Genomic DNA, 23,987 nt, shown 5'->3' with positions numbered 1-23,987 from the left:
CATGTACTGGCCATCGGGACTACCAGGAGTTTCCCGGTGGGAAGATAGCTCAGTGGGCCGGTTTCAGTGACAGCCTGTCAAAGTAATGGCTGTGCAGCTCGTGCAGCCATTAATTTGAGCACCGCTGTACAGTGGCGTCACTAAGGGGGGTCTGAGGGGGCAACGACCCCCTCAATATTATAGTGTGCCCCCCAAGTATAATTTATTCATATAACAGCTGGCGCCGCGGCTGTCCAACTGACTTGTCACTTGTCTGTCAGTCTCTGAGCCTCGGAAGTCAGAGCTAGCTGACGTCACATGACGACCGCCGCTGTTGTTTATGGGAGTTGTAGTCCGCAAATTTTGACATTTCATCAATTGCCGTATCACAAATGTTAATTCTAGATTATGAGGCCTTGAGGTAGTCGGAGCTAGCTGGCGTCACGTGATGGCCGCCGCTGTTGTTTATGGGAGTTGTAGTCCTGAGAATTTTGACATTTCATCAATTGCCGCGTCACGAATGTTAATTCTAGATTACAAACGGTAGTTTACAAGACCGAACTCTTCCCAGTCGTTCCTTGATTCCACGCTTGCGGGTTTGTACTTTGGACTTTTGTGTGACGGATTTGTGTACTGACCATCCGAAAATCAGACGTGGAGCCATCGTTCGGCAAAAATTTACTAGCCTGTCATCTAACATTTGTTGTCCGAAAATTGGAAAACAGTTGTCTAAAGGAGCGTACTAACAATAAGAATTTCGGACAACAACCTGTCAAACGACAATCCCCTTCTGATTTTTCGTACCGCGTGTACGAGGCTTTACACGTGTTATTCTAATGGCGTCTGTAATGTTGGGAAATGCATCTTTTTCTCCAAATAAAGAGTTTTTTTTTTTTTTAAAGCTGTTATACTTACAGTGAAATGTTTTTACTTTTTTTTGCGCAATTGCGTATAGTTTATATATTGTTTTTGTGCGTATTTGCAAAATTAAAGTGGGTCGGTCTGGATAAAGTCCAGGGCCAAATTTTTAACAAATCAGCTTACCTTTCCTTTGCTTTTCTTTTTTTCGGGGCATGTCATCTTTTGGCTCCAGTGTGTCATAGTCCCAACTATTATAGCTGCCAGTAGGTGGACATATACCTTTATAATTAAAAACACATGTTATAATATAGTTGTTTAATCCTCTTAAAAAACATCCAGATAGTATGCATACAAACCTCCAAACCACTGCCAAATCACACTACACAGCTGTGTCTTAAAGTCATCTGACTGGAACTGGTGTAAGGACTGAGGAAAGGAGAAACAGAAGCTACTGTATATGGTCTGACTTACAGGTAACGGGAAACTCTGTTTGGAAACAAATTTAACACATGATGATTTAATTAAATTCCACTGTTGGTACAAAAAAAAATCATAACATACAGTATATTTCAATTTTAGTCTTTAAAGCCAGCCTTGCACAAAAAAAATAATCAAAGTAAATGTATTTATTTAGATATCCTCTCCCCTTCATGACAAAATGCTGTAGTAACCTTAAAAAACTGAGAGGAAAAAAAATCAAATACTGTAAATATATTAACACAAGCCCCAGGTTTTACATGCAATATAAAGGAGGGTGCAGTTTGGAACTTTAGATAAGGCACAAAGAGGAACCGGATGTAGACAAGATCATTTATTGTTCAACCATGAACATGACATCATACAGCCAAAATGGATATTGCAATAAATCTTGTATTTGCAAAAACTCAGATAAAACAAAAATTAAACATAAGTGGTACACAATATATGGTAACATTCCGTTATTGCTCCATGTACAAATTCATATAAAACTTCTACAAAAGGAATGAATGTCCTCACAGATGAAGTCATTAAGGTATGCATCTTTGTAAGCTCTACACATTTTGGGGGATAGTACCACCTCATCAGGAGCTGATGCATATGACCATTCTATGAAAATAATATAGAGCATTGAACATATATTAACCCCAATAGCAAAAGTAGATACAGGGGAAAGGGGCATGGAAGGGAAAATGTTGATACTCTCTACTCGAGAACACGACATATTACTGCAGAATACTGAGAGGCCAGGGAGCATCACAAATGTCTCCAACGGGAGCTAAGGTAGGTGAGGCCCCCAGGACAGAGCACAGCCAAAACCTCCCTACCAGGACAAGGAAATTCCTGCTGCCAAGGTTGATAATATCTGATGTGGACTCCAAAATGTCTGTGAAAATGTAACTGACATAAGTATATGGTAAAATACCCATCTGTATGCTAGTAAAAAATATTAAATATTTGATGACAGCAACTAGGAGCCAGATGTTAAAAAGGGGGTATGTGGGTAAGTGCTAGCCATCGATGAACAATATGGCTAGGTGTATAGAAATTGGAAGGATGGAACAGATAGAACAGCTTACGGCCTCCCAGACTATCTGGGAGACGGTGATGGTATGAAAGCAGGGCGATTGAAACCCCACAAAATGTAGGCAAAGTAGCTGTAAGGATCCGGTATGAGCATGTAGAGAGCTGCAACAACCCACAACCAGCAACCACGAACAGCTGAGAAAAACCAAGCCAAGCGGAGATATAAGTAGGCCGACCATCCACTGGGGGTCCACCCACCAGCGTCATGCTGGCGTGGTGGTCGGCCTGTGTTTACCATCTGACGTTTGATGTGGGAGGTATTCTCGCACGCCTTGTGGGCGTCAGTTGCCACTCGGACAGGAGTGCTCCTCCAATTGCACCACACCAGCTGGTGACGCTGGTGGGTGGACCCCCAGTGGATGGTCGGCCTACTTATATCCCCGCTTGGCTTGGTTTTTCTCAGCTGTTCGTGGTTGCTGGTTGTGGCAGCTCTCTACATTCTCATACCGGATCCTTACAGCTACTTTGCCTACATTTTGTGGGGTTTCAATCACCCTGCTTTCATACTATCACGGTCTCCCAGCTAGTCTGGGAGGCCGTAAGCTGTTCTATCTGTTCCATCCTTCCAATTTCTTTACACCTAGCCATATTGTTCATCGATGGCTAGCACTTACCCACATACCCCCTTTTTAACATCTAGCTCCTAGTTGCTGTCATCAAATATTTAATATTTTTTACTAGCATACAGATGGGTACTTTGCCTATATATTTACGTCAGTTAAATTTTCACAGACATTTTGGAGTCCACATCAGATATTATCAACCACGGTAGCGGGAATTTCCTTGTCCTGGTGGGGAGGTTTTGGCTGTGCTCTGTCCTGGGGGCCTCACCTACCTCAGTTCCCGGTGAAGACATTTGTGATGCTCCCTGGTCTCTCAGTATTCTGCGGTGACATGTCGAGTTCTCAAGTGAGTAGAGAGTATCAATGTTTTTCCTTCCATGACCCTTTCCCCTGTATCTACTTTTGCTATTGGGGTTAAAGCGGGAGTTCACCCGAAAAACTATTTTTAACATTACATTGAGGCTCATTTTGTGAAGGGGAATCGGGTGTTTTTTTTTAAATCGAAGCAGTACTTACCGTTTTAGAGATAGATCTTCTCTGCCGCTTCCGGGTATGGTCTTCAGGACTGGGCGTTCCTATTTGATTGACAGGCTTCCGACAGGCTTCCGACGGTCGCATACATCGCATCACGAGTAGCCTGAAAGAAGCCGAATGTCGGTGCGGCTCTATATGGCGCCTGTGCACCGACGTTCGGCTACTTTCGGAGAAAAGTGACGCTCTGTATACGACCATCGGAAGCCTGTCGAAAGCCTGTCAATCAAATAGGAACGCCCAGTCCCGCAGCCCATACCCAGAAGCAGCGGAGAAGATCTATCTCTAAAATGGTAAGTACTGCTTCGATTTAAAAAAAAACACCCGATTCCCCTTCACAAAACGAGCCTCAATCTAATGTTAAAAATTGAGTTTTTGGGTGAACCTCCACTTTAATATATGTTCAATGCTCTATATTCTTTTCACAGAATGGTCATACGCATCAGCTCCTGATGACGTGGCATTATCCCCCGAAACACATAGAGCTTACAAAGATGCATACCTAAATGACTTAATCTGTGAGGACATTCATTCCTTTTTAAGAAGTTTTATATGAATTTGTACATGGAGCAATAATGATAATGTTAGCATATATCGTGTACCACTTATGTTTAATTTTTGTTTTATCTAGGTTTTTGCAAATACAAGATTTATTGCAATATCCATTTTGGCTGTATGATGTCATGTTTATGGTTGATCAATAAGTGATCTTGTCTACATCCGGTTCCTCTTTGTGCCTCATCTAAAGTCCCAAACTGCACCCTCCTTTATATTGAAATTAGGGATGGAGGCGCCTCTCACTCCTAGGTGCTGCATTCAAAGTCCAAACCTTCTTGTCTTTCTCAGGTTCTACATGATGTCCCCAGGCAAAGGTAGCAGTACGATGATACTGCTGGTGAAAGCTAAGTATGCTTCAGCACAATGCAGGAGTGTCGTCACGTGAAAAGTGGGGTATTCAGCATTTATTGAGATCCTGCCACATGGTTACCCTCTGTAATGCGGAAGCAAGGGTAAAGTGGGTATATTTTCTAACAATTTTCTCCACAAGTTTTTTCTTGGTATTATTTTATTTTTACTGCAGAATTTTGGCTTGGGGGCATGATTAGGTAAGCAGACCTTGCATGGTAGTGTAATGCCTTGTTTCCACTGCACGGAACGGTTCGGGTCAGTAAGAATGGAGAGGTTAGAATGGGACCGGTCTATTCTCGTGAGCGCTTCCACTGCAAATCGGACCATCAGGGACCATTCAGGGTTTAGAAAAATGCCTAGCGCGTCCACCAATCAGTGGAATGTATTGTATCTCCGCCCTAATGGAACCGTTCCATTTCCTATGGCCCCACATCTGAAGCAGGACCCAGAATGGTCCGGTACAGTTCGGTTTAATGGCACACTTTCATAATGGAAACACCCAAAATAGCGAACCGTACCGAACCGTACTGAACCGATCCGCTCAGTGGAAACGAGGCATTAGATTTGCTTTAAAGCTGGCAAGAGATGCCTTGTTTCTTTTTTTAACAGCCAGAGGACTGATTGAAAAGACTAATTGGCTGCAATTACTGATCGACAAAAGTTTTCCAACAGTCTGGTTTAACAGAAGTCGATCGTCAGATTGACTTGTTTCGAGCAGCTACAGCCATAGATGGATCAAAATCTATTTTGCTGGATCATATTTGAGCAGGTACTTGTTGAACCGTCTGAACTTTGATTCATCTATAGGCAACTTTAGTTAGCAGTATAAAATAAGTATTGCAATATACAGCGGGTAAAATAAGTATTGAACATGTCACCATTTTTGTTAGTAAACATATTTCTAAAGGTGCTATTCACATAAATGCTTCACCACATGTCAGTAACAACCCATGCAATTCATACGTACAAAGAAACCAAAACAAATACGTTCAGAAATGAAGTTGTGTTCAGAAATGAAGTTTGGCCCAGAGGCATAACTAGAATCTTCAGGGCCCCGGTGCAAGAACCCATGAAAGCCCCCTCCCCCCACGGGCATTGCTAGGTCTACAAAAGATCTCAAGCTAGAGCCCATAGCAGTGTAGCAAGCATGGGCGTCCGCAGAATTCTGCGGGGGGGGGGCAATTGCCCCCTCCTGGAATCGTAAGAAGGTGTTGAAGACAGTTGGCCTGTGTTGCAATGGCCGCTGCAGCCGCTGTGGACTCTGCTGGCCTGGGTCTGCTCTCTTTTCCAAATCTTTACAGACACAGACATCCGTCCCTCCATCAAGTAAAAAAAGTCATATGTATACAATATACGTGTCTGTGTATGTATATATATATATATAGATATATCTCGTTACATATCTGAGTGGGGATCCTCCTTGCATCAGGGTCCCCAGAGAGCCCCTCCTTACATCAGGGTCCCCAGAGAGCAAATTCCTTAAAAAAGGGTGCCCAAAGAGCCTCCCCCACTTACATCAGGGTCCCCAGAGTCTCCCCCATACATCAGGGTCTCCAAAGAGCTTCCCCCACTTACATCAGGGTCCCCAGAGAGCCCCCTTACATCAGGGTCCCCAGAGAGCCTCCCCCATACATCAGGGTCCCCAGAGAGCCCCCCCATACATCAAGGTCCCCAGAGAGCCCCCCCATACATCAGGGTCCCCAGAGAGCCCCTCCATACATCAAGGTCCCCAGAGAGCCTCCCCCTATACATCAGGGTCCCCAGAGAGCCCCTCCTTACAACAGGGTCCCCAAAGAGGCACCCCCTTACATCAGGGTCCCCAGAGAGACCCCTCCCCTTACATCAGGGTCCCCAGAGAGCCCCCCTTACATCAGGGTCCCCAGAGAGCCCCCCCATACATCAGGTTCCCCAGAGAGCCCCTAGACATCAGGGTCTCCAGAGAGCCCCCCCATACAGCAAGGTCCCCAGAGAGCCCCCCCTTACATCAGGGTTCCAGAGAGCCCCCGATACATCATGGTTCCTAGAGCCCCCCCATACATCAGGGTCCCCAAAGAGCCTTCCCCATACATCAGGGTCACCAGAGAGTCTCCTCCCATACATCAAGTTCCCCAGAAAGCCTTCCCCCAATACATCAAGGTCCCCAGAGAGCCTTCCCCCATACATCAGGGTCCCCAGAGAGCCCCTCCTTACATCAGGGTCCCCAGAGAGCCCCCATACATCAGGGTCTCCAGAGAGCCCCCCATACATCAGGGTCCGAGAAAGCACTCCATACATCAGGGTCTCCAGAGAGCCCCCCCCCCATACATCAGGGTCTCCAGAGAGCCTCCCCTTAAATTAGGGTCCTCAGAGAGCCCCCCTTACATCAGGGTTCCCAGAGAGCCCCCCCATACATCATGGTTCACAGAGCCCCCCCATACATCAGGGTCCCCAGAGAGTTCCCCATACATCAGGATGCCCAGAGAGCCCCCCATACATCAGGGTCCCCAGAGAGCCCCCCATACATCAGGGTTACCAAAGAGCCCCCCCCCCATACATCATGGTTCCCAGAGCCCCTTCCATATAGCAAGGTCCCCAGAGAGCCCCCCTTACATCAGGGTCCCCAGAGAGCCCCCCCATACATCAGGTTCCCCAGAGAGCCCCTAGACATCAGGGTCTCCAGAGAGCCCCCCCATACAGCAAGGTCCCCAGAGAGCCCCCCCTTACATCAGGGTTCCAGAGAGCCCCCGATACATCATGGTTCCTAGAGCCCCCCCCATACATCAGGGTCCCCAAAGAGCCTTCCCCATACATCAGGGTCACCAGAGAGTCTCCTCCCATACATCAAGTTCCCCAGAAAGCCTTCCCCCAATACATCAAGGTCCCCAGAGAGCCTTCCCCCATACATCAGGGTCCCCAGAGAGCCCCTCCTTACATCAGGGTCCCCAGAGAGCCCCCATACATCAGGGTCTCCAGAGAGCCCCCCATACATCAGGGTCCGAGAAAGCACTCCATACATCAGGGTCTCCAGAGAGCCCCCCCCATACATCAGGGTCTCCAGAGAGCCTCCCCTTAAATTAGGGTCCTCAGAGAGCCCCCCTTACATCAGGGTTCCCAGAGAGCCCCCCATACATCATGGTTCACAGAGCCCCCCCATACATCAGGGTCCCCAGAGAGTTCCCCATACATCAGGATGCCCAGAGAGCCCCCCATACATCAGGGTCCCCAGAGAGCCCCCCATACATCAGGGTTACCAAAGAGCCCCCCCCATACATCATGGTTCCCAGAGCCCCTTCCATATAGCAAGGTCCCCAGAGAGCCCCCCTTACATCAGGGTCCCCAGAGAGCCCCCCCATACATCAGGTTCCCCAGAGAGCCCCTAGACATCAGGGTCTCCAGAGAGCCCCCCCATACAGCAAGGTCCCCAGAGAGCCCCCCCTTACATCAGGGTTCCAGAGAGCCCGCGATACATCATGGTTCCTAGAGCCCCCCCCCATACATCAGGGTCCCCAAAGAGCCTTCCCCATACATCAGGGTCACCAGAGAGTCTCCTCCCATACATCAAGTTCCCCAGAAAGCCTTCCCCCAATACATCAAGGTCCCCAGAGAGCCTTCCCCCATACATCAGGGTCCCCAGAGAGCCCCTCCTTACATCAGGGTCCCCAGAGAGCCCCCATACATCAGGGTCTCCAGAGAGCCCCCCATACATCAGGGTCCGAGAAAGCACTCCATACATCAGGGTCTCCAGAGAGCCCCCCCCATACATCAGGGTCTCCAGAGAGCCTCCCCTTAAATTAGGGTCCTCAGAGAGCCCCCCTTACATCAGGGTTCCCAGAGAGCCCCCCCCATACATCATGGTTCACAGAGCCCCCCCATACATCAGGGTCCCCAGAGAGTTCCCCATACATCAGGATGCCCAGAGAGCCCCCCATACATCAGGGTCCCCAGAGAGCCCCCCATACATCAGGGTTACCAAAGAGCCCCCCCCATACATCATGGTTCCCAGAGCCCCTTCCATATAGCAAGGTCCCCAGAGAGCCCCCCACCCTTACATCAGGGTCTCCAGAGAGCCCCCCCATACATCAGGGTTCACAGAGAGCCTCCCCATATACCAGGGTTCACGGAGAGCCCCCTCCCCATACATCAGGGTTCACAGAGAGCCCCCCATACATCAGAGTCCCCAGAGAGCCCCCCCATACATCAGGGTTCCCAGACTTAAACATCCCCCCCCAGAGGTTTGCCTGTACCTGGCTGTGCACCCAACCCCCAGCACAGGGGGAGGTGGGAGGTGGCAATCGGGCGGGGGGATCTCCCTGGGGCTTGTAATTCTCTTCCTGAGTCAGTGGAGAGGGGAGGGGCCTCTCACCCGAGCAACTCACTTGTACACTGAAGAGTGAAACTTGTAGCTGCTCGGGTTAGAGGCCCCTCCCATCCACTGTATACACACTGAAGGAGAAATACTAGCCCCAGGTAGATGTCTCAAACACCATACAGCTGCCCATCGCCGCTTCCCAATCCCCCCACTGCATCCCAAACTGAAAGCTGGAGATGTAGGGGGAGATGCCAGGTCTTGGGCCCCCCCCCATAGCGGCAGAACGGCAGGGCCCAGTCGCAACTGCGACTGCAGCGACCCTGAAAGGTCCGCCACTGCTTTGGCCCATTCATCCACACAGTCTTCAAATCTTGAAGGTTCCATGGGCCTCTTTTTTGATCTTTAGATCTTTCCATAGATTTTCTATTGGATTCAAGTCAGGTGATTGGCTGGGCCCTTCTAGCAGCATTTGTTTTTTCTTTCTTTGAAACCAATTGAGAGTTTATTTGGCTTTGTGTTTGGGATCATTGCGTTGCTGAAAGGTCCACCCTTGTTTCATCTTCAAGATTCTTCATCATCCTGGTAGATGGCAGCAGATTTTTATCAAGAATGTCTTTGGTACATTTTTCAGTTCATCCTCCCTGTTTACCAGTACCAGTTTGCTGAAAAAAAGACCAACACCATGATGTTCCCACCTCCAAACTTCACTGTTGGTATGGTGTTTTTTGGGTGATGTGCAGTGAGTGCCATTTGAGTTCCAAACATGGGGCTAGATTCACATACCTTTAGGCGGGCGTAGCGTATCTCCTATACGCTACGCCGCTGTAACTTTGAGAGGCGAGTATGGTATTCTCAAAGATTTTGCCGCCGAAGTTACGGCGGCGTAGCGTATTAGGGCCGGCGTAAGCCCGCCTAATTCGAATGTTGAAGCTGTGGGCGTGTTTTATGTATATTAAGTGTGACCCCACGTAAATGACGTTTCGATCGAACGGCGCCGTCTGTGGACGTATCCCAGTGCGCATGCTCCAAATGACGGCGGCAAAGCGTCAATGCTTTCGACGTGAACGTAAATTACGGCCAGCCCCATTTACGGACGAGTTACGCAAACGACGTAAAATTTAAAAAATTTTACGCGGTTCCGACGTCCATACTTAACATTGGCTGCGCCATGTTTTTGGTGGTTTATCTTTACGCCTGAAAACCCCTTAAGTAAACGGCGTTTCTTTACTGCGACGGCCGGGCGTACGTTCGTGAATAGGCGTATCTAGCTGATTTACATATTCTAGGCATAAATCAGCGTACACGCCCCTAGCGGCCAGCGTAAATATGCAGTTAAGATACGACGGCGTAGGAGACTTACGCCGGCCGTATCTTAGCAACATTTAAGCGTATCTCAGTTTGAGCATACGCTTAAAGTTGCGACGGCGCGGATTCGGACTTACGACGGCGTATCTACTGATACGCCCGTCGTAAGTCTACCTGAATCTGGCCCTAAGTGTGTATTATGACATCCATAGAGTTCAATTTTGGTCTCATCTGACCAGACTATATTCTCCCAGTATTTCACAGGCTTGTCTAAATGTTGTGCAGCAAACTTTAAATATGCTTCAACATGTTTTTTTTTTTCAGCAATGGAGTCTTGCGTGGTGAGCGTGTATACAGCTCATGGCGGTTGAGTGCATTACGTTTTCTTTAAAAGAATTGTACCTGCTATTTCCAGGTCTTTCTAAAGCTCTCCAGAACTGTTCCTTGGCTCTTGGACAACTCTTTTCACTCCTCTGTCAGAAATCTTGCGAGGAGCACCTAGTCGTGGCCGGTTTATGGTGAAATTATGTTCTTTCCACTTCCTGATTATGTCACCAACAGTGCTCACTGGAACATTGAGAAGTCTAGAAATCCTTATGTAACCAATGCCATCAGTATGTTTTGTAACAATAAGGTTGCAGCGAGCGAGCTCTTTGCTTTTACCCATCATGAGTGAGCTCTTTACTTTTACCCATCATGAGATGTTTCTTGTGTGACACCTTGGTAAGCAGACACCTTTTTATAGTTGAGCCTGCTGATAATACTTTGCACTGACAAGGGGCAGGATTGCTTTCTAATTACTGATATATTTCAGCTAGTGTTTTGGCTTTCAATGCCTTTTTGCACCTCCCATGTGTTCAATACTTTTTCCCTGTGTCATTCCATTTTATTACAGATAACTTATTTTTTTACATATTTGTTTTGGTGTTTGGGTTCTCTTTTATGTATGGGTTGTTTGGGTTGTTACTGACACGTGGTGAAAACTTTATGTCACTAGCATCTTTACAAATATATTTACCTAGTAAAATGGTGACCTATTTAATACTTTTTTTACCCACTGTATATTGCTCTTTAACCAAGAACATCTCAGCTTTGAAGCATGAAAGACAGGCAACTAGCATATTTAGAAGGAGAAGTCAGCAGTGGAAGCCCTCAGGTTTCTCTTAAGCTAGTCATACACAGATTGAAATTCAGATGGTTAAACAGGGCCTGGCTGAATTTCAATCCATATATGGGCTAGCTGGTTGTACACAAGTCAATCTGTAGATCAACTTTAGTACAACCAACCTGTCAGGCTTTTCCCAAAAGATCAGTGCCACCAGCTATTGTTGGCAACACTGATCATGTATAAAGGGGGGTTACTAATATGCAAACCACAAGAGTAAATGAATAACTAAAACTAACAAAGCAGCCGCAAACATAAAAGGTGTTCTCACACTAGACATAAATGATAAATAGAGGGAATGTGGCACTTACTAATCCTCATATTTTATTAAACTAAAATCTAATTAAAATTGAATCTATGTGTAAATACTTAGACCTGTGCAAATAATATGTACAACAATAGCGATTGTGCAAAGAGAAAAAAATTGTAAAGAAAAAAAACAATTGCAGATATTGTGCAAAATTAGCAAAGAAAATGTGCAAATTCCAGTTGTGCAAAAATACCCTGTGAGAAAGTCACGTGACCAGTGACGCAATGCGTCAGCAAAAGGGCCGGGTGACGTCACTTCCAGTCATGGCCGAGATTGGAAGTCCTCTGTGATACACGCTGTTTGTTTTTTAATTGTAAGTTACTAAAAAAAATTATTTAATGTATTTATCAAATTACTGCACCATGGAGTCCTCCCTTTCCTTTACATGCTATTGAGCGGCATTATCTTGAGAGCCTGAACGCCCTGGGGATAGACTTGTCAGAGTTGATTGGTTGGTGAGGCACATTGATCTGTTACATGAGCGATACTATCCTGTGAGCTTGATTCTACCTGAATGCTCTGGTGACCAATCGGCCAGTGTGAATTTGTCAGTGAGACATATTGAGCTGACACATGAGGTGAGAGGCTGGGGCAAACATTGTCATGCACAGTGGATGGTGGAGATCGGTTGGATGGTGGCACTTGCACTTTATACCTGATGAACTTTACTACACGTTTGGATTGATTGTCACAATTGGACTGTTATTGCACTGTATGGGACTTTTTTCATATACATTGAAGTATTATATATGATTTTTTTGCACATTCCCTTTTGATGGTAGTCCCTGATTGTCATCTGCACTTAATTTGCTATTTTTGCACAACTGGAATTCGCAATTTTGTTTGCTAATTTTGCACAATATCTGCAATAGTTTTTTCCCTTTACAATCTTTTACTCTTTGCACAATCGCTGTTGTTACACATATTATTTGCACAGGTCTAAGTATTTACACGTGGATTAGAATTTAGTTTAATATATTATGAGGATTAGTAAGCGCCACATTCCCTCTATTTATCCATCATTGTATTCTGTCACCAGGAAAGGCTACTGGCTGGCAGAATTCAATAGCAGTAAGGTCTCTGCCATCCACATCAAATATGTGGATGGGGAATCAGCTAATTTTATTTTCATTCAACCCACAGGTTGCTTTAGGGAATTTTTTTAATGCCTGCTATAACATGGGCAAGGTTCATTTAAAAAAAATGCGCTATTTACCCTAAATGTGACAAGCTGCAACTCAATGTGTTATACAACAACAATCAGAGAAATAGAAAAATGACCCAGTGAAATCAACAACTGAATAATGTGACTGTAAGTTACTACAAAAAGTAATTGAAGTAAAAGATAATTGCCACGATACAAAACAAAATTGTGAAAAAAAAACAAGCACAAAAATAGGCAACTAATGATGGTATAGTGAATATACATGACCTGATAAGTGTAATAAAGTGATCAGATATGGAAAATAATAAATATTATAATGAAAAGAACATACCAAGTGATAATATCTAAATGTCATAAGTGGATATCACAGAACATTTAGTCATATACTGGTGATGATTGGGGAAAAACAAGGGACATTGACACAACAGTCTCTTTCCTAAGTTCAAAGTGATAAACGTGCAAAGCGCGGTGAGGTCAGCATGTCGCTCAACCTACGCATTTTGTCACACGAAGGACGTCGTCTGGGGGTGCTTTGCCACGTTCCGCCTTGCACAGGTGAGTTTTCTGTCCTTTTAAACTTGCTGGCCAGCTTTTTTTTTGCCATATTGCAGTGTCAGTCATATGCTGAGACCTGTTATTTTCTACAATAAATCTCCTGGTTTTACCGATGGCGGTACATTTTTGTCTTTTTTCCTTGGCTTCATATATCCGTTGAGACCCTCTCTTCTGCTACATTTGTTTTGCTGGAGTTAACACCCAGTTCCACGGAGTCAGCTGATACCAATCACATTGGGACCGTGAGACCATCCAGGCTGGGGATTTGGAAACGCCAGGCTTGTGAGCGGTTCGGAGCGGTGGGAGATTCTAGTAACCCAGGCTGGGTGACAAGCTATTCTAGCTTGTAAAGCTGGTAAGCCTTTTATCTGTGTGGTGGTGGACTCACAACTGTTCTGTGTCTACTGGAAATTCGTCACAGGGTGCAGCAGTGTTTATAGCTTTGAACTTTTGAAAGACACTGTTGTGTCAATGTACCTCGTTTTTCCCCAATCATCACCAATATATGGCTTAATGTTCTATGATATCCATTTATGACACTTGGTGTGTTCTTTTCATTATAATATTATTTATTATTTTCCGTATCTGATCATTTCATTGCACTTATCGGGTTGTGTATATTCACTGTACCATCATTAGTTGCCTATTTTTGCTCTATATGTTATTTAATTATAGTGCAGGATTTTTTATTTAATTTCTACTAAGGACCTGTCATTTGGTGTTTTTTTCACAATTTTGTTTTGTATCATGGCAATTATCTTTCTCTTCAATTACTTTTTGAAGTAACTTTCAGTCAGTATTTTTTCACATTATTCAGTTGTTGATTTCACTGGGTCATTTTACTGTAGTGCAGCTTCCTTACATGCATATACCCAGTGAAGTGACTGGCCTCAAGCTATACACAGAGTTGAAACAAATATTTCTACATTTACAATTTGTATGTCTTTATCTACAGCTGTCTTTCCCCTACATCCATTCAAACGGCAGAACTTACACAAGACCTCTCAGCTTTAAAAAGAAGGGAGCGGAGAGCTGAAGTTACATAAGTGGGGAGAGCTCTGAGAGCTGATTGGAGGGGAGGGACACAGCACTCAGCAACAGAGTTAAGGCTATCAATCCGCTGGAGCTCTCCCCTGTCAGGTATTATTTTGGGGTCAGGAAAACTGTCCAGAAGTTGTAAAGTCAGAAGGTTTTTTATCTTAATGCATTAAGATAAAAAGCTTTCTGTGTGTAGCAGCCGCTCTCCAGCACCCCCCAATACTTACCTGAGCCCCATCTCTCTCCAGCAATGTCCATGAGTGTCTCGGCCATCTGAGAATCTCCCCTCTCATTGGTTGAGACACAGGAGCGGCACCATTTGCTCCCACTGCTGTCAAAGTCAGTCAGCCAATCAGGAGAGAGAGAGGGTAGGGCCAGGGCTCAGCTCTGTGTCTGAATGGACACAGGGAGCTGTGACTCCGCTCGGTTGCCCCTATAGCAAGCTGCTTGTTGTGGGAGCACTCGACATTAAGGAAGGGGCCAGGAGCACAGAAGCGGGACCTGAGAAGAGAAAGATCTGGGCTGCTCTGTGCAAATCCACTGCAACAGAGCAAGTAAGTATAACATGTGTAGCGGGGTGCCTGTGAAACAAGTTAAAATGACAGGAAAAGTAATTGACGGGATATATGTTCCTCCACGGATTCTTAGATTTACAATCTAAGATAATACCAGCAAAGACTTCAGGGTAAAGAAGGATAGTTCTTTACCCTGTGTTGGTAAAGTCCATTCCGGGGCTGGTTTTATTGGGAGTCTGATAGAGCTCTGGGTGGGACAGACTCCCAAGTCTGTGGACCACAGTTTAATGTTTTCTTTCAGGTCTTAATTAAGGCAGCTGGTCCTAGCTCTTGGTAAAAGAGAGAGTGTCTTCATGTGAGGCAGCAACTTGGAGCATGGCTGCTTATCCCTGAATTTGGATACAAGTATTTGCGGTTGTAAGGACACTTATTACAAAACCAAGGACTGGTCAGACTCGGTAGAGCAGAAGTTTATTTTGTTTGATTGATAGCAAGATGCCCTTTTTCTTCTGTTTGGAAATATCCTGTGCCCTAAACATGGTGTCTTCCTAAAGAACCTGCATTGAGTCTGATCCCCTACAAATGTTTGTTATTGTTATTGAAAAAAAACTAGACTTTAATGTATTAAATGATATATTGCTAATTGTAATTTAAAAAAAAAAACATATTGATTAACTTTATTCTATACCTCTTACGTTGTTACTTTTCAAAAACTGTCAAATAAAGGGGAAAAAACATTTAGCACTCTTTATACAAAATATACAATCCTGAGGATTTTAAATCTGCATGCTAAGCCATTGCGGTGGTATATTGCTGTTTGAACCCCTGTGTACTCAATAAAATCTTTATTGCCAAAAAAAACAAACAACACAGCTGAGCTTACATTGAGAAGCGGATCCCCATTGGGTAGTTTTTGACACAAATCAAGAAGTCGGACATAATTCTCTGCCACGCGATCAAACAGTTGTTGTTGGCACTTTCCATCGGGCTACAAGATAAGATTTAATGCAAATTCAAAATCACTTCAATAACCCAAATATTGATATGGATTGTTTAAGAATGAATTTGAAGATAGAGCTGGAGTATGGATAACAATACTTCTCAGTACTTTTTTTGGTAATAAATAAGTGAGATGGGAAATCTAAACAAACCTAGCAGAACGCTAGAATGTTTCAGTTATAGCCTTAGTTATAGCCCAGCTATAACTAAAGCTGGCCATACACAAATTGAAATGTGTCTGGTCCCTTCTAAACCGGATGAATTTCAATCTATGTATAGGCACTGTAGTTGAACAGAAGTAAATCTACTAATCGACTTTTGTTTAGCTATCCTGTTGGAAAATTTCCACTTGAACAATGCTGCAGGCTATAGAGTTCCTCCACTGTCAGAATACAAAGACACAGCAGGTAGCATCCCCCCATCCTGTTCACGGCTGGCAGAATGCAATAGCGCTGCGGGAGGCATTCAGTCAGTGTTGATGGGGGAATCAAGCAATTTTCTTTCCTTCCACGCATTGTCAAATGAAAGAAAATCAAGCAATCTATGGGCTGCTTAACTCGTAAGCAAAAGTTTGAATAGAGATCTGGAGTTCAATAACAATCCTTTACAATAAGTTATCTGGCTATAGCCGCTGGCAGTAATTGCATGTAGAAAAATCTAACTGCCTGGTTGTACTCAAGTTAATAGATGGATCGACTTGTGTACAATCAGCCTGCCCATACATGGACCGAATCCCTGCTGAATTGGCCGAATTTTGATCCATGAATAGCCAGCTTTATATAGGAACCTGAGCTGTTGAGAAAGACATGCGTGGTGTATATACTTGCATGAAGGTGAAGATACTCTTGTGAGATTTCTATAGTTTTAGGATGATAACAATTTTCTATTGGGGTTTAAATACCAAAGTGGTTTCACTTTATGGCATTAGCAAACTAATTGCAGCATAATCTGGAAACGTATGTATGTGTTTCATGATAAAAGAGACCTAAACTTTTCAAGTAGTGAAGGAAAACAGAAACAGAATCTCTTGAAATGATAAGGCCAGAATTTAGTAACTTCATAAAGTGTATATACAATAAAACAGTAACTTTTCTTTACCAGACTATGTCCCACTCTTATTGCAGCGTAAAAGGTAGGAGGGCAAAAGATGTCAAGGATAGCAGATAGAGGGTTCTGTATGGACAGTATATATGGCATGGACAGTTCATGGGTAACACTCCAGGGGAGGTTCATACTCAAATTGAATCAAATAAATGTACCAACAAAGTGGCCAAGACATGTAAAAAAACAGAGGCTGACTAAGTGAGCTTTGTGATTAGATCCGCCTGTCAGTTTTTGAGGTGGACTTGATGGACAGCTCTGTGTAATCTGTAGGCATGCAGAAATAAAAGAGTTTGCATTAGTTTACATCTAGAAGAAAAAAGGGGGGGACCACCCGAAGGTGTTTGGGACTTTAAATGAGAATACCTCTGTGATGTATCTCCATCCTTGTGTCTGGACTTTATATGAGATTACATCCATACTACAGTATATCTCCATCCCATATGCGGAAAATTGCAACAAAGGGAATTTGGGACTTTAAATGAAACAGTGGGCTAAATGGGGACAAAGTAATGAAACAAACCATAGATGAAATGTTCATGTATTGAGAAAATAGAATATTTGGTAGGAACAAATAGCTTGTACAAAAGTACAGAACATACATTTCATACATAATACAATAGTTGATATAAAAATACATTGAATAAATAACAGTTGAAGACAACATATATAGCCACATAGAGGTTGGGCATAACCACGCAATAAGTGAAGTATAAAATGTAAATAGATCATAGAAGTACTGGTTGATCAGAATGGGTCCCATAAACGCGTATAGCTACATCTTTATAAGCTGTAAGGCCTGCATAGAAACTTGCCATTTTCTATGCAGGCCTTACAGCCGTCACTAGCTGTGGCCATCCTACTCGCATTCCAGATACCTACCTGTATTATGAGGATACACTATAATTTTATTTTACCCATGGTCGCTGTGCTGTCTGGGAAGGATGCTTTATGCGCTCTGCTATTTGCCTGCTGGTCTGCCACCTCTGTCCCGGGACGGGCATATGTTTGGTCTTAACTGTATTTACATTACCACTTTGACATACTATATATCCCACTACATCCGCCCCTGATGAGTGTTTTTCATATACACGAAACGCCGCGTCGGGCTTATAAAGATGTAGCTATACGCGTTTATGGGACCCATTCCGATCAACCAGTACTTCTATGATCTATTTACATTTTATACTTCACTTATTGCGTGGTTATGCCCAACCTCTATGTGGCTATATTATATGTTATCTTCAACTGTTATTTATTCAATGTATTTTTATATCAACTATTGTATTATGTATGAAATGTATGTTCTGTACTTTTGTACAAGCTATTTGTTCCTACCAAATATTCTATTTTCTCAATACATGAACATTTCATCTATGGTTTGTTTCATTACTTTGTCCCCATTTAGCCCACTGTTTCATTTAAAGTCCCAAATTCCCTTCGTTGCAATTAGTTTACATCTGTTCACCTTTAAGTCTGTCCAGGTTTCAGAGGAAAAATGGAAAGGACTGAGTTATTTTCCATGTTTCACAACCTATGTGATAGATCAGAGGTAGCCTAATATAAAAAGATGCAAGTCCATTATCCATTATATCTGGAGATCCCTCCAGCAGATTACATTCTAAGCAACATAATCCTTGGAAGGTTCTCCACATATCCACCAATGGGTACGGCAATTTTTTGAGCGCATTCAGACCTTCTGTTTAGAGGTCTCCATTTCTGGAAAGCTAACAGTGTGTTCTTTCCAATTGTGGAATATTGGAGCTGAGTCAGGGATCCTTTGGATTTTACTTCCACATTATATCACAGATTTTTATGGACTTTGCAGGGACTTAATAATTGATTAGCACATTGATCACATGTATATTCACTGATTTGGTCATTGTTACTAGGTATTGACTTTCACACTTAGAGAGCGCAAAAAAAGAACGATACTTTGTATTTGTTTATTATCTTGTATTGAGATCTTTTTGAGTGCTGCTGTTTTATTCATTTATTCAATGTCACTTACTTTTTATTCTGCATTAAGCACAGATTTTTTTAATTTTAGTTTGAGTACAGAATGACTAAGACATATTAATGACAGAAATTAGAGGAAATCTCTTCAAAGTAAGGGGAACTGGTGACAATTGTCACCAGAACAGGTGTCACTTTTTCTAACCAATGACCGCCGCAAAATCTTAGATTTGACATTGGTCACCAGGACAAAGAGCGAGGGTAAATCCTCCCAATAGGGACATATACAGTAATTAAACCCTGACCCTTTCATCCAAAGCTAAAAGAAAAAACATTGGCTTTAAATATTGTCATGATCACTTAGTGCCCCTGTTCCTCATCCCAGCACCCGGGTGTTGGCTGTTGCTTTTCCCCTGTCTGTGTTCACCTGCAAGATAATTGATCTGGTCAGTCACTTGATATAAGCAAACCAAACACTCTATACCTTGCTTGTGATAGAGACAGTTACCTGCATTGTTCCTGTTCAAGCCACCCATTTGTCTGCCTTGCTTTGCTGTTGGATTTCTCTGTGTATGACCCAGATTTTATATTGGACTATTCCCTGAACTCAGCCTGCCTTATTACCTAGACTCCCATTGGATCGGATATTGGACTATTCCTTGAACTCAGCCTGCCTTATTACTAGATATGTGCATTCCCGTTCGTACGAATGTTATTTTCGTACGAAAATGTTAATTTTCGTACCCGCAGAATAATGTGTACATAAGAAAAAATTAAAGCACCAAAATACGAAAACGACGGGATTACGAATGAGCCGCATAACGAACAACCGCAAATACGAACGAACGATCTGACGAAAATACGACAAAACGAAAACGGCAAAAGAACGAAAATGACATCTATAACAAAAGATTTGCATTCTGTATCCTGTTTGAATCCCCTCTCTGCTCGGATCCTCAGCCGCATGTCCACATGACACCTACAACAAAAGATTTGCATTCTGTATTTTGTTTGAATCCCCTCTCTGTTTGTATCCTCAGCCGTATGTTTACACGACATCCACAACAAAAGATTTGCATTCTGTATCCTGTTTGAATCCCCTCTCTGCTCGTATCCTCAGCCGTATGTTCACACGACATCCACAACAAAAGATTTGCACTCTGTATCTTGTTTGAATCCCTTCTCTGTTCGCACCCTCAGTCGCATGCTCACACGACATCCACAACAAAGGACCCGCACCCTGTATTTTGAATTCCTTTTTCTGTTCGTATTTATTTTGGATTCAACAGAATGCAAATCTTTTGCCACAGATGTCACACGAACACACGACCGAAAACACCAAAAGAAAAAGGACCCAAAACACAGAATGCAAATCCCTTGCCACAGATGTAATTTTCGTTTTTTTGAATGGGCAGTGAGTGTAGTTAGTAAAGCAGCTTCTCTTTTGTGCTGAGTAGTACAGTAAAGCCAAATAAACTTTTCTGTGGATTTTCATCTGAAGGGAGATCAGTTGGCCAGACTTTTGAACCCAAAAATGGTTTTCTGATGGAGTTTAAAAACGAACAAATTTTCTGAGAACGAACGGAAAACGATCGTTTTTATGTTTGTTGTTAAAAAAGTTTGACCAAGTGTATGGGGCTTAACAATAGTTAATATGGATGAGCCGCGTGTTGAAAGTGCCGCGAATCCCGCAATATATTTACGAAAGTACAAAATGACGAAAATCCTTTTTCTGTTCGTATCTTCAGTCGCATGCCCACATGACATCCACAACAAATTGTCATAGATGTCACACGAACACACGACCGAAAACACGAACAGAAAAAGGAATCCAAAACACAGAATGCAAATCATTGACGAAAATTCACGAAAATTATTGTTTATCAAGAAAAGAACATGAATTAAACAGAATAACGAACCATCCCGCATGTACGAAAATAAAACGGTAACGAAAATACGAAACGATCGGAATACGAAAAAATCTCGTCGTACGAAAAACGAACGGGAACGAACAGGAAAACAGGCGTCTTACGAAAAACGAACGGAAACGAACCTACGGAACGATACGAAACAGAACAAAAAAAAAACGATTTTTTTTTCTGTGCACATGTCTACTTATTACCTGGACCATTGTAGAACCACTCTATCTGTCTGCTAAACTGCAAATAGTCTGTTGTTTGCTCTGTTCACGTTAGTGTGGTGGCCAAGTACTATAGTGTATAAGTCCTGGGGCCAACCAAGTACCAGTAGGCCTGCTTGTCTTAAGGGAAGGGGTGAAGCACACAGTAGCTAGCTATAGTGTCTGAACACCTGCATTGAGGTAGACATGACATTTGTGACAGGTATACCTTAGAGTCTAACTAAACGTTCAATTTGAATCAGGTAAATACATTTCCAAGTGCTTCAAAACAAAAGGTATGCAAAGTCCTACAGTTAGTTTTGTTTAGAAAGCAGCCATAGCCTGAAAAGATTGTATAGAAAAAATGTGAGCTCTATATGGAAGCAGTGGTCTTTCTGCAGAGGCAGAACACCCCCCTGCTGAGTCAGGCCCCGTACACACGACCGAGTTTCTCGGCAGAATTCAGCCAGAAACTCGATCGGAGCCGTATTCTGCCGAGAAACACGGTCGTGTGTACACTTTTGGCCGAGGAAGCCGACGAGGATCTCGTCGGGCCAAATAGAGAACATGTTCTCTATTTCCTCGTTGTTCAATGTGAAATTTCGGCTCGCCGAGATCCTCGGCGGCTTCACAAGGAACTCGACGAGCAAAACGATGTGTTTTGCCCGTCGAGTTTCTCGGACGTGTGTACGGGGCCTCAGGCCTATAGCTCTGCAATCAAAGCTCATCTTTACTTTTGATTTTAGAGCTGTAGCTTTGTCTCCATAGATGGAACCCTAGACCTCCGCGGAGAAACCACTACTTCCAGACAAAGAACAAGGGTCCTTCTTTGCTGGCTAGTGTTGCTCACGAATATTCGCATTGCGAATATTCGACTCGAATATAGCATATTCGAGAAATCGCGCTATATTTCGAATTTCGCGGTGAATATTCGCAATTCCGAATATTCGATTTTTTACAATTTTTTTTTTAAAACAGATCACATCCTAGATATCTCCATCGACGTCTAAAAGCATTGCTGGTATCATTAGAGACCCTGGGCCGAGTAGCTGAAGCGTTCATTGAATTTTCCCGAAAAATCGCAATGCGATTATTCGGCAAACGCAATATCGCGCGATTATTTTCCTCGCCCCTATCTTCCGCATCAGAGCGATTTTTACAGTTTCATTTTTAAAACAGATCACATCCTAGTGATCTCCATAGACGTCTAAAAGCATTGCTGGTATGATTAGAGACCTTGGGCCGAGTAGCTGAAGCGATCATTTTATATTGCCGAATATTCGCAATGCGAATATTCGGCAATAGGAATATTGCGCGATTATTTTCTCCGCCCTTTTGCATCAGAGCCAATCAGAGTTCTCCTTCCACACTCGTCAGAGGTTAGCAACCAATAGGAACCTGCCTGCATGGACATTATATAAGCTCACTCCCAGCACCATTTCATTGCAGATTCAGAAGCTGGCTAGAGAGTGTGGAGGCTGTTTCTGTGTTCCTGTGTCTTTGTTCCTGATTGATTTATATCATCACCAGCATAGTGCTGCATTGCTATTTAGTGATTCCAGTGCATCTTTTCCAGTATATCAACTGCTTTTTTCAAAGCAATAGACCCAAGAGCTTTTTTCAAAGCTACGTTTTGTGCTGTTTTGTGCTGTTTTGTTCATTTGTGTTACTGTTTGATCCTGCATCTTCGCTGTTCAGTGATATTTGCTAGAGATTTCAGTGCACATTTTGCTGAGCTTTCTAAAAGAGCTTTTCTAAAAGCTAAGTTTTGTTCATCTTGTGTTACTGTTAGATCTTGCAGGTTCGCTGTTCAGTGATATTTGCTAGGCATTTCAGTGCACATTTTGTTTAGTTTTTCCTAAAGAGCTTTTCTAAAAGCTAAGTTTTGTGTTCAGTTTAGTTAAATTTTGTGTAGTAAGTGTACACACTGTTAGTGTACATTTATTTCATCTAGCTTAGCTTAGTGTGTGTTTAGTGTCTGTGTTTTGTGTTTAAAAAAAAAAAAAAAAGTTAGTGTTTGTTTAGTGCTTTTTTTTTTTCTTTAATTTTGTAGTCCTTGTCTTTGGTGTACTACTTTTCTTATAGTTTAGTAGCTGTCTGTGTACGTCTTTGTCTGCGTGCCTGTCTTGTAAAAAAAACACAAAAACACATTTTGTTCACATTTCCCCCCCCCAATAAAGTTTACCCCCCCCACACACATATCAGCAATAATGAGCGGCATCCGTGGCCGTGGCAGCAGGGGTAGGGGAGTTACTCCCAGTGCTGGATCGCTGCCAGCACGGGGTACCTCTCGTGCCCCTACTAGTGGTAGAGGATCGGGTGCAAGGGGAGTACGCCTGATCCGGGAGTTCTTCCCATCGGGCAGCCGCCCGATATTGCCATCTCAGGCTGAAGTAGTGGTGGACTACATGGGGCACAGCAGTGCCACTGAGTCGTCGGTCCCGACTCACAGTAGTACCACCATTACACCGGTGCCTGTAGTACCCCCCCCCAGCCCCCAAGAGTCCAGCATCTTACTGTTCGACAGCGACAGTGAGAGGGATATCTTGGGGGAGGCCATGCATCAGGCAGACCTTCAGCTCTGTCCTGATGGTCAGGACCTTTTTGAAGGGATGGATGAGGAGGATGGGATACCTGCTGGCAGTATCCCAGAGACATCCCTTCAAACTGGTGCTGCTGTTTTGGTGCAGGAAACAGCAGCACCTAGTCAGACCCAGGCGTGGGTGAGGGGACAGCGGAGCCAGGCTAGAGGCTCCATGTCAGTTGGTTCCCTCAGACCAACACATTTCAGCCCTTGGTCTGACATCTCTGGGGGCGAAGAGGGTGACCCATCATGGTTGCCATCTGAAGCGTCGGCTCACTACGTCAGTGACGACGGGGAAGGTAGGCACCCTGGTGAAACGGTGCGCCAGGTCACCACCAGGGAGACCATCGTCAGGGTCTCCACTGGTGATGGCAGCAGGAGGTGTCAGGAGGAGGAGCAGCAGCAGCAGCAGCAGCAGGCAGCTCCACCTGTGCGCACCGAGTCCCAGCAGGTGCAAGTAAGCGTCACCCCATCTGACAGG

At 43.9% G+C, this 23,987-nt stretch overlaps 1 protein-coding gene across 1 annotated transcript in view; it reads right to left on the bottom strand.

Moving 5' to 3' along the window:
- The window catches only part of FAM227A (family with sequence similarity 227 member A), a 90,393-nt gene that overhangs the window by 12,350 nt on the left and 54,056 nt on the right, over positions 1 to 23,987 (bottom strand). The window contains exons 8-10 of the mRNA XM_040359471.1: positions 15,631 to 15,735; positions 1,197 to 1,326; positions 1,024 to 1,119 (exon numbers count right to left, since the gene is read on the bottom strand). Of these exons, the coding sequence (XP_040215405.1) occupies positions 1,024 to 1,119; positions 1,197 to 1,326; positions 15,631 to 15,735 (331 nt within the window). The remainder of the gene's footprint in view (positions 1 to 1,023; positions 1,120 to 1,196; positions 1,327 to 15,630; positions 15,736 to 23,987) is intronic.

This window comes from Rana temporaria, chromosome 7 (genome assembly GCF_905171775.1).
Source record: "Rana temporaria chromosome 7, aRanTem1.1, whole genome shotgun sequence".
In the NCBI taxonomy this organism is placed as follows: domain Eukaryota; kingdom Metazoa; phylum Chordata; class Amphibia; order Anura; family Ranidae; genus Rana; species Rana temporaria.
The sequence above is the reverse complement of the archived record's forward strand: the minus strand, read 5'-3'. Positions and strand labels throughout refer to the sequence as shown.